This window comes from Cibotium barometz, chromosome 24 (assembly GCF_041138505.1).
Source record: "Cibotium barometz isolate CiBa-2024 chromosome 24, ASM4113850v1, whole genome shotgun sequence".
In the NCBI taxonomy this organism is placed as follows: Eukaryota; Viridiplantae; Streptophyta; class Polypodiopsida; order Cyatheales; family Cibotiaceae; genus Cibotium; species Cibotium barometz.
In genome coordinates this window covers 2990018-3001214 of record NC_141069.1, presented here as the reverse complement: position 1 = coordinate 3001214, position 11197 = coordinate 2990018, and the positions used below count along the sequence as shown (strand labels likewise).

The 11197-nt window shown below is 35.9% G+C and overlaps 1 protein-coding gene across 2 annotated transcripts; it reads left to right on the top strand.

Annotated features, from left to right (window-relative positions):
* Positions 1 to 4386: 4386 nt before the first annotated feature.
* Positions 4387 to 8362, top strand: LOC147624808 (uncharacterized). Of its 2 annotated transcripts, XM_086818039.1 has the most exons (6): positions 4387 to 4984; positions 5230 to 5299; positions 5416 to 5531; positions 5709 to 6088; positions 6176 to 7152; positions 7376 to 8362. In XM_086818039.1, exons 1-6 carry the CDS (start codon positions 4864 to 4866, stop codon positions 7809 to 7811), a joined length of 2100 nt encoding a protein of 699 aa, XP_086674165.1. In that variant the 5' UTR covers positions 4387 to 4863; the 3' UTR covers positions 7812 to 8362. The 2 variants fall into 2 exon arrangements, with proteins under 2 accessions (XP_086674165.1, XP_086674163.1); XM_086818037.1 differs by having other exon boundaries at positions 5709 to 7152.
* Positions 8363 to 11197: the final 2835 nt, after the last annotated feature.

Below are 11197 nucleotides of genomic sequence, written 5' to 3'. Positions count from 1 at the left end.
GTTTACTGTCCATCCCTCTCCTACTCTAATCATTCGGTTTAGTTCTAACAAGGATTTTCTTCAAATAAACATCTACTTTTGATTTAGATCAAGAGATGGACAAGTAGGTTTACTGTCCTACTCTAATCATTCGGTTTAGTTCTAACAAGGATTTTCTTCAGATAAACATCTACTTTTGGTTAATTACCAATTTAGTGATTCAACCAAATAAAATATCTAAAGATATTCTTTCTACCATTTAATTTCCCAACCTTAATTCCCTAGGTAGAATTATGGTGAAAATTCATCTTTTGACACCTAAAATTTATTCAAATCTTTCTTTTCTTAAATATCATAAAAATTTTCTTTTAACTAAATACCAATATCTATTTTTTGAATAAGCTTGAAATTCCTCTTTTTCTCGTTTAATGAGTGCAATCCAAATGTCATGGGAATTCCTCTTTTATCATAACTCAAATCTATCTAAAATTTCTCTTTAAATTAAAAAAAAAACATTCAATATTTCAATATACCAAGAATTCTTCTTTTTCCATTTAAATGATTGAATTCCAAATATGATGGGAATTCCTCTTTCATCATTTGAATATATTCATGCATAAGATAATTTTAACTAAAATTTCTCTTAAAAATTACATAAAATATCCATTAATCCTAATATGACAAGAATTCCACTTTTTCATTTAAATGATTGAATTCCAAATATGATGGGAATTCCTCTTTTATCATTTAAAATTTTTCCTATGCATAAAAATAAATTTAACTAAAATTTCTCTTAAAATTGAATAAAAATGTCCATTTATCCAAATATGACAAGAATTTCACTTTTTCCATTTAAATGATTGAATTCCAATTATGATGAAAATTCCTCTTTCATCATTAAATTTTTTCATGCATAAAAATAATTTATCTAAAATTCTTCTTTAATTTGAATATAATATCCATTATTTTATTACTCTAAATTTTCTCTTTCTCCATTGGAATATGTGAATCTCCATTTTCATGGGAATTGCTCTTTTATCATAAAAATGAAATTACTAAAAGTTTCTCTTTTTCTCTGATTAACTATTTATGCATAAACGTTAAAAATTATGATAGGAAGTCCTCTTTTCACATTATGCATAAAAATAATTTATGTGTTAATTTTTAAAACTTTTACCATAGCTCCGCTGTTATTACTGATAATTTTTAATATTTTCTAAAAGAATAAGACTTAGTAATAGGATTATGATAGAGTAACTATCATTTGGAACAATATCCAGTTAATGGACTTAATTCCTAAGTTTACCATAATTTATGTAACATTAAAGCATAAAAAGCCATCTCTTTGGCCTCTGGCCTCTAGCTTGACTAGCATAGAGTTTGATTTTAGATTTAGGAATTGCTCCATGAGAAGCATCATTTGAATTGAGAATTGGTCATAGGAATGACCATTCTTTGGGGGAGAGAGAGATATACATTAAAAAACATCCTAAATTAAGCATAAATGTAAACATTATGTGATTAATCATTAAAACTCATTAGAGAGTTTGATTTGCATTGAAAAACCATTCAATTGAATACTTCTCAAGCTTGAGAGGGATTGAGAAGTGAAAAACATTTAGAAGATTAAGAAAAAACCATAAAGTCACACCTTACCTCTTGTTTTGCTTGATTCTCTATTCTTAGGAGAGGCCCCCAACCATTTAATTGGTTAGTATGTTGAGGAAAGCTCCAAGGAAGGTTGAAGAGAGAGAGAAGCTCCAATCTCTCCAAAATGTAGAGGATTTTTAGGGGATAATAGAAAATATACTTATTTTAAGGTAATACTAGCATGGTCTAGTTCACAGATGAGAATACAAAAGAATGAGGGTCTATTTATAGGTGAGGGAGGCCACTAACTGAGTCCAACTAAGTTCTAGAATTTTTGAGCTTCAGTTTGGCTGAATTTTGACAAGATTTGGACCAATTTGGCTTCCTTTTTGATTTGGTTTGATTTCAGGAGAGAGAGAGAGAGATAAAAATATCTTAATATTTTTGAGTTTAAAACTCATTCACATGTGTGAAATAGGCACCTCCTTGAAGGCTCCCCCTTTCCTTACCAAGGTATCAAAATTGTATGATTACTCTAAAATATCTCATTTTTTTAGTAATATTTCATAATTTTTAACTAATAAATCTTGTACTCAGTCAACTCTTCATCTTATGAGGGCATTTACTCATTTTTGGGTATTTTCTTTTATTCATTGGATTTATCTCATCCCAACACTTGGATTAATCTTATTGGTCCACATGAACCTTAACTAGACCATAATCTAAAAATTTTAGAAAATCTTGACCTTTAGGCTTTAATTCATTTTTGATTGATTCCTAATGCAACTTGGAAAATTTATTTTGATTTTTTGTTTCAGGGAAACATATTTTTGATATTTGTAGAATTTATTTATCTAAAAATATCTCAATATTAAATTACCATTCTCTAGAAATTTTCATCTCACTAGGCAAAAACAAGGGAAAATACTATTTTCTTGTATTCAAAAATAGGAAATGATTACAGGGGATTGAAGTAGAGCCTATTCATTATTCAGACTGAGGAGGAATCTTACACTATACATAAGCTTTTAAATGTATAGGAACTCTATGTGTACCTCTTTATACATAGCTCCATATGCTTAATTCCATATAACCTCTTATGTGTAAGCTCATATGCATAAAGATCTTATGCATTAGAAGCCATACACAAGCTCCTGCAAAGCTCTTTATGCATAAGCACTTATGCAAAAGTTTATAATATAAATGATCTTATGCATAAAAAGCTCATACAAAGCTCTTTTTGCATAAGTACTTATGCATAAAAAGCTCAAGCAAAGTTCTTTATGTATTAGTACTTATGCATGAGGCTTATGAAGAATAAAGGGGATTGATTTAATGCTATAATGATTATTTTTAATTACTTTACTCTCTAAAGTTACATTGATCAAACTGTGCAATCTATGCACTTAAGGTAGCCAACAATTAAGGTAGCCAACAATTAAGGTCATGGATGAGTAACTACTAGAGGAACATGTTTGGCATCGTAATGTTGAATCTATGAAAATTTTCCAAGCCTTAAATGCTGTCGTGGACAGTATGAAAGAAGACGCATCGTCCACTTTAGCTTTAAATACAATGGATGAGGAAAAGATATAAAGTTATAGTGTTGAGATCAAGGAAGATTTTTGCAAAGACTCGATTTAAATTCTTAATTCTTCTATTTAGAGGTGTAATTGTGAAGGTAATTCAAAGCCTAGTTTTCTTGTTGCTTGCCCATTTATGAAAAATTCATACTTTTAAAGTTGTCCATTTTTTTGAAAAATCTATAATTTTTATTGAAATATTTTAAAATTTGAAACAATGGCAAAAATCATAGTGTTTAAAGATTTCTTTAGGTGTGTGCAATAGTTTTATAAAGTGATATGAAAAAATGGTATGATTTTAAGAAGATATTTAAAGATTCCAAACAATAATCATTTAAAAAAACATGATCCACTAGAAAAATCATTTTTATTTGATTTTTAATGCAAAAAGGAGTCATAGTTTTTGACCACAAACGACTCAAAAAAATTTCCAAGTCCACAAGGGGACTATGTACATACAGTAGTACATTGAAGAAGCCTCCCAATGTGCATGCTTGTCAAAAGCTTGTGAATATTTCACATATAACGTGCTCTAACTTTCAATTTTGAAGGCCATAAACTAGGTTGACCTTCAAAATATATATATTTATGCCTAAAATTTAATTTTTTTTTCAAAATAGTGACTTTTTTTGCAACCCTATTTTCTAATAGGCCTTCTCTAGAAGGTTTGAAGGGCTTTGATGCCCTATGGAAGCTTCAAATTTCATGAGCATTGTATTATTAGGGATGAAGTTAAGAACCCATGACCTCATGTCCAGTTTGCGAAGCACTCATTCTATCCACCACGGGGTTACGAGAGAGAGTCATCGGTCAAAGCACATCCAAATCTATGGTGAGGAGTGTCTTATGAGTGGTGGTAGATAGGTACATTATTGGTGGTGTAGTTGGCTTGGTGGATTACTTGGGTGCATGGAAGTGTTGGGGATATCCATGGACTTTAAGTAATGCCGATTGAAAAACACATACTAGGCTACTAATTACTAACGCAGGTAATTAATGTTAGCACTTAAATCTAGTGGAAAGTAGGTAATTTCTACCTCCAGGAAGGAGAGATCTTATTACCGAAATTACGAGGGGTTAAGGTTTTATTGAATGAATCAACGTCCTGATCACAGAGGCCGGCTTTTAATCATGTAAGTTAGTGAAGGGGTTACGTGCACTCCATGGTTTTCTTTGCGTATGCGCGTGGCGCTTCTTCTTACGGTTTAACTATTAGTTTCCGACACTATTTCTCATTGTCGCATTACCTGCTTTCTATCATCATCTCGTGTTTGCCGAAGTCTGCTTTTTGGTTTTGTCGTTGTGGATAATCTTGTCTTAATGATCTAATTAGAACTGCGTGGTAAGCAACAGCAGATGCCCTTATTTAACATATCACCCACTCACAATAGAATCATTCCGTCCCCTTACATGGAAATAGGTCATAATTAGGGTTTAATTCACCCTACAAGCACTTCTTATAGGTGTTCCCTCCTAATAGAGTTATAACCCCGGCTAATTACATGGAAATAGCTCGATTTAGCACACATATCTCGGTGTGTGTCAGGCACACTGGATCGATATTCTGCTCGACATAATACACACCCACCCCAATGCATGGATCATCATCACATTTAGAACGCATTAGCAACGTTGATCTTAGAATCTAACCGATGCATCTTAATTAGCCCTAATTGCACTAGTGAAGGTCCCAATTAGCAAGACAGGCACTATGGAATCTAGGACAGTGCAGATAGTTTACTACTTGAGTAGAGAGGGGCACCTCGAGCAACCTCACCTGCTTGAAATGCATGCAATGACATACTGCAACGATCAGGGTCTTCACTTGAAAGGTAAATATGACGTGCAATAATTATCATAATCGATATTTGCGTGTAATAATTGCTCAAAAGATTTGAATATTGGTAATAATTATTGAGCTGAATGCTACTGCAACTGCTGAAATTATCTTTAAGTTTTTTGATTTGCAGAAAAAAATTATCCTATAATCAGTAGTATTTTGTCATGAGATGAAAAATAATTAGCGACGTTAATTATGTTGATTACAAAGGAGTCTAATCTTGCCTTTTTGTTGTAGACGTGAAGAAACGCCTCATGCTAATACGAGGGAAAACCATGCTAGCATCTTTTTCGTGGTCCTTCAAAAGGTCGACATTAAATTAAATAGTTGTGCCACATGATATACCTAATATTTACAAGGATTAGGCTCTAATTATAATATATAAGGCTGATGAAACTAGATATTACGAGTCTTCTTTTGTAGGATTTACAAGAAAGGTTACGTTTGGCAAGATGTATCCGATGAAGACCTTATTTTCCCTGCACAAGAGGCCGGCGAGTACATTCTCAAAGGCTCCAAAACGGCGGATGTTTCACAAGGTAATCAGAAAGTTAACACACGGAATAAATGGCTAATCCGTATTATAATCTCTATGAATGATTACGTTAGCCTAGTTAGGAGCCTTTTGGGTTTTAACATAAAGAGAATTTAATTAAACTCAATATTTTGTGCTAATTATAGAAAGCAAATTAAATTTTGCTAAATTGTTTTTACAGAGAGATCATGGGCAGCTATGCAGGCGCTGGATGCTCATCACCACAACACGGCAAAGCAGGATCAAGATTTCTGTTCAACTATGTTAAGTACTGAATTTGATGGTGATCATGATATTGGTTTAGGGGCCAATTATAGTGAGATAGAAAGACTAAGAGCTGTTAATGATCAGGACGCTGCTAATGTCGGTGAGGATTGTTGCTCTTTAAGATTTTCGTCTCAGAAGTCGGACACATTGTATGATATGGCCGAGCAAATACATGTGGATCTCAATCCACTGAGTAGCTCATGTGCAGTGATCAATCAGCGGCAGTTGATCGTTAATCCACCGATTATGCAGTCAAGGTTGGCTTCAGAAAACAGTGCGATTCAAGGAAAAGCGGTGTGTGATCAGCTCCAAGAGGCCGATGAGTGTAATGCAGGACTAATGTACAAGAAGCCTGATATATCTGCTGTTAATTTGGTGCAGGTAATTAGTGATGATACTAATTCCAGTAACCAAGCAGATGATAAGGTGCTTCTGATTAAGCCAGAAACTGATCGAGGTTTGGTGGACAGATCACATTGGGGTGCTGATGAAACTGTCACTAATGTAGAGAGAGATGATCAGTTGGTGGAGAAGGGTGCAGGAATCTCCCCACCAACATATAATAATTCCACATCTTCTACTATCAGTGAAGCTGTCTGCAAGGTTGAAGAAATAATTAGCCCAACAGTATTCTTGAGCAATGAGAAGGATATCCAATTATTTGACAAGAATATATTGCATGAACCCAATGTACCCTATGGTGCCAATGATCGGACAAATGGATCAATATTGCACAATTCAATGGCAAAGAGCTTCAAGGAGACCACAAAGGAGCCCAATTACATGACATATACTGTATACAATGATGCCCTGCATGCCCTCGCAAATGAAGAATCAATGCCCAACTGCACAAAAACTAAACCAATCAGGAGCCCTAATGATCAGAGCACTAAGCCAACATCAAGATTTAAGAGCACTAAGAAAGCTAAAAGCAACTTAGGGTTCTTGCAATCGGGATCATGCAAGGCAAATGATCATAGTGATGCAATCAGAGTAGAGGAGCCTGCATGCAGCAGAAGCCCTAATAAAATAGCTGGCCACATGAATGGGAAACTGAAGTGGGGGTGCAATAGTTATACACCAATATTACCCACTCATGTGAGGATTAAGAACAAGCTTAGTGATTATAGGAGTATTAATGACAAGCGGCCAGTGCAGCAGGCCCCTTCTACAATCAACAATATGGATCTCATGTTGCAAGAAATTACGAAGGTGGGTAAATCACATGCAATTAGCTCAGCGACTAATACTCAGATCAGAGAGGGTTACTCTGATCAACTTGGGGTGGAGCTGCCCGACACCATAGCCATGAGCGATGTTGTTGGGCGTCGGCGCTCATTCAGCCATTCTCAAGACAGGTAGCTTCATTTTTCCAATCCTCTAGCTGTCGATCTGACTCTATATATATGAATGGAAGAAAATTAAAAGCCTTACAGAAAACAATCAACTCAAATTAACCCCATTAATTTTCTATTTGCGGGACCAAAACTAGCTATATTAACGTCGATTCCCTTAATTAATTGTCGTATATAGCCCCTAAGTATGACTAATTCCTTCTCATGGTTAATTATGTACTGGCAGATCATCATCAGGTCCCAGGGAGACAATATCCTATAATCAGCCAGGGCGCAAAAGCACTGCAAGTGTCATGATAACTCGTAATCACCATAAAAAAACCTTGCCAGTTTTTGGATCGGAGAAAAAGTGCGGTTTCGGAAAGCCAGAAAATCTGCTTAATACAGATTCAACTACGTCTAATCATAATTACTACTGCAAGGGGGCGCCAGCCCCACAACAGTATTATTGCTCCGTGCGCCCTGATAATTTTGAGCCGGATTTTTCACTAGGCGGCAATAATCGGCAGAGTTTGTATGGTGCTGGATCAGCCAATACTGATGGTGATCTGCAGCGTATTACTGCAGTGAGTACTCAGTTGTTGTGGGACGAGCTGCTACAAACAACCCAGCATGCCTTTACGAAAAGGGGCACCAGATCGCATGAACAAAGAGACAAATAGTAGATATATTAAAGTCTCTATCAGCTCTCTCTGTCTCTCGCGGATTCTGTTACCTGTAGATATATGAATCGTTCCTATGGGGGCACAGTTGCTTGGGCCAGATCACATGGAAGATTTGCAGCAGTATTAGCAGTATTGCGGCATGACATATCTGGAGAGCTCGATGTACTGAAGCCATCTAAGGCACCCCAGGGGAGTCCATCCGGAGCATCTCTCTCGCTAGCATTCATACCCTCCGTGCACAGTGGGATGAAGCTTTAGGGTGGTTTAGACCACATGTGGGAGGATTTGGCTTCATGGTCCCTTTTTTAGCATTGGCAGGGTGGTGAGCCCACTTGGCACTATAGACCAGATGTGTGGTTGTTTCCCCCTCCTCCCATTGTATGAGGAGATAGCCTTCTCCTCCTAGAGTAGCGGGAAGAGAAGAGCATGAGCCCTTTATGTTTCTCGACTTTCGCTCCATGTGGAGCCGAGTTTGTACTTAGCCATAATTATGGCTATTTTTCTTGGTAACTAATAGAAGTATTAAAGAAAAAAGAAAACAAAAGAAATTGTTCCAATCATGTATAGGACAATTACAATAGAGGATGCGATAGTATGCTGCCTAGGAATCTCGATTAAGGAGCTCCTATGCTCCTACTGATTGTATTCTTTGGTGAACCACTTAGATGATGGGTTTAGCTTCTAGATAAATTTGTGTAATAATTTGCAGAAATATGTTGTCTATTATCGGCGTGCCTTATGTGACAGTTAGGAAAAGCCTTCGTAGGAAGCCTTTCCCTACACCAAGAAGAAGATGTTGACTTTAAATTTGTAGACCTTCCTTTGCAGCTATTGTTGTTGATGAAAAGGCAACAAAAAGGCCACCTTAACCCTCCATCATCTTCTCCACCCTCTAATCCCTCCAAAACTTTGGTGCACCCCTTAAGCCAATCTCCCTCCCCTCTTGATTTTCCTTTTAATCTTTCTTTTGAAACTCCTCCTCCTCCTCCTCCTCCTCTTTCTTGACAACTACTAACCCTACTATAAACTCACAAGATTCCATAGTATTTGAGGCCCAATTCACGGGATCTACTCACTACAATAAAAACACGAGGTTAAATAACGCCAAAAATTTAAGCCTTTTTTTGTCACGAGTAATGCTAGAAGTGATGTTTAATGTCCCAATGCAAAAGTCACTCCAAAGATCACCTTGCAAGCTATATTTTTGCTTTTTTCCTCGTCTCAAAGCTCAAATCATTCTAACTTTTTAGAGTGGACTTTTTTTGGCTATCTTAGGTATAGCCTACCTCTACTAGGTAATCTCAACTATTATATGTAGTGATCACATGCATTCTTGTTGACCAAAGTATTATATGCAGTGATCACATGCATGCTTGTTGACCAAAGTATTATATGCAGTGATCACATGCTGCTTGTTGTCCTTTGGTATGCTTTCTCTTAATATATCTCCAAGCTAAGCTGATTTCATGTTACTTTTAATTTGAGAATATTAACTTTTTTAAGATTATTTTGTAGATTGATATTTTCAAAGATAATTCAAAATTTACTGTTGCATTAGACTTCTCATACCCTAACTTCACGTGGCTTCAAACTAATAGTCCATTTTATAAAAAAAGATATGGCTTCTTTAAATTCCTTTGAGGCAAGTCTACTAAGCTCTAAATGTTTTTTCCAAAAAAAATACAAAAAAAACCTATTTCTTTATACCCTTTAATAATTTAAAAAATTATTTCTTTCTAGCTCTTTGCATAGAGTCATCTCTCTATGCATAGAGATATATGAATTTAGCTTATGCCATAGAGCTATATGCATATTGATCTATACATACATCTTATACATAGAGGTGTATATTTATAGCCATGCAAAAACTGATGCATAGAGCTATGTGCATAGCCAAGTATGCATGTTGCTTATGCATTGAGTTCTATATGCATAAGCTCATGCATATCTCTATGCATGAGCTTTGTGCTGCAAAGTTGTATGCATGTTGCTTATGCATTGAGTTTTATATGCATAAGCTTGATCATAGATCCTAAACATAGATTTATGCTTATAGCTTCTGCATCAATATAGCTATGTATATAGCTTATGAATAGTTCTATACATGCATAGAGGTTGGGTAAAGCTCTATTCATTTAGCTTATGCGTAGAGATCTTTGCATAGAGCTATATGCATATATATCTATGAATACACCTCATGCATAGAGGTGTATTCATAGCTATGCAAAAGGTTATATCTGTAGAGCTATTAGCACATCTCTTCACAACAAGACAAAGCACCTACAGACGTGCACACAGACGCGTTTACTCAACTAAAAAAAACTTACGGGCGCATCTATTTGCACGTCTATAGACCCGCATCTAAAGACGCGTTTAAAAGGTAGCAAATAGACGCGCATATAGATGCGCAAATAGATGCTCGAGGAGAAATTTTAAAAAACATACAGACGTATGCATAAACGCATTTATAGACGCAATTATAGAGGCGTTTGTAGACGCACAAATAGACGCTTCTTGAACAGACAGACACGTATATAGACGCATTTATAGACGCGATACAGAATATTTTTTAAATTTTGTGTGCTTGAACAGAATGCTGTATATGTTGTGTATGCTATGTAGTTACAGGAATCCCATTTTCACATTGTGTAATTCAATTCTTATAGCCAACCGCATTTTAATTAGCACTCTTGCAAAGCACGTCTATAGTAGACATTAATTACAATTCCAAATAAAACATTACAACTCCAAAACATTTAGTTTACAAGGCATTAATTGATAGCTCAAAAAGTGCTTGTATGTACATATAGCACGAAGCTAAGCCACGTCCTGTGGCTTCAAGTACCAAAAATAAGAGGAGTGTATATACAAGAGGCACGAAGCCAAGCCAGTGACTAAGTACAAAAAAGAGTAGCTAGCACTACTCCTCGCTCCCTTCTGTGCTCCCTTCTCCGCCTCCTTCTTCCTCGTCTTCTTCCTCATCTTCTTGTGCAGGGTCCTGTAAACAAGGGACAACATATATCAATGTATGAAAAATCAAATCTTTATTTATAATATTGATATTATTTAATTACTTTCAAATACCTCGGGAGACTCTCCAGTAGCCCGGATATACTGCTCCTCAGTAATCAACCCATCATTATAGAAGTGCCTCCATGTATCTCCTCTGCGATGGTGGCGGTGGTAGGTTGTCTCGATAGGAGTAGGGTACCTGCCCACGATATCAAGCTGCAAGATGACACAATTTGCGGAGGGGTTAGTACAAAGAAACAACCTCCTAATAAACTACATAAACAATATAATTTGAGATCGATATTTACAAACTGGGCCTCCCATGATTCAACACCCCTTGCTCCAAAATGCACGCTTCCATATTGCTCCAT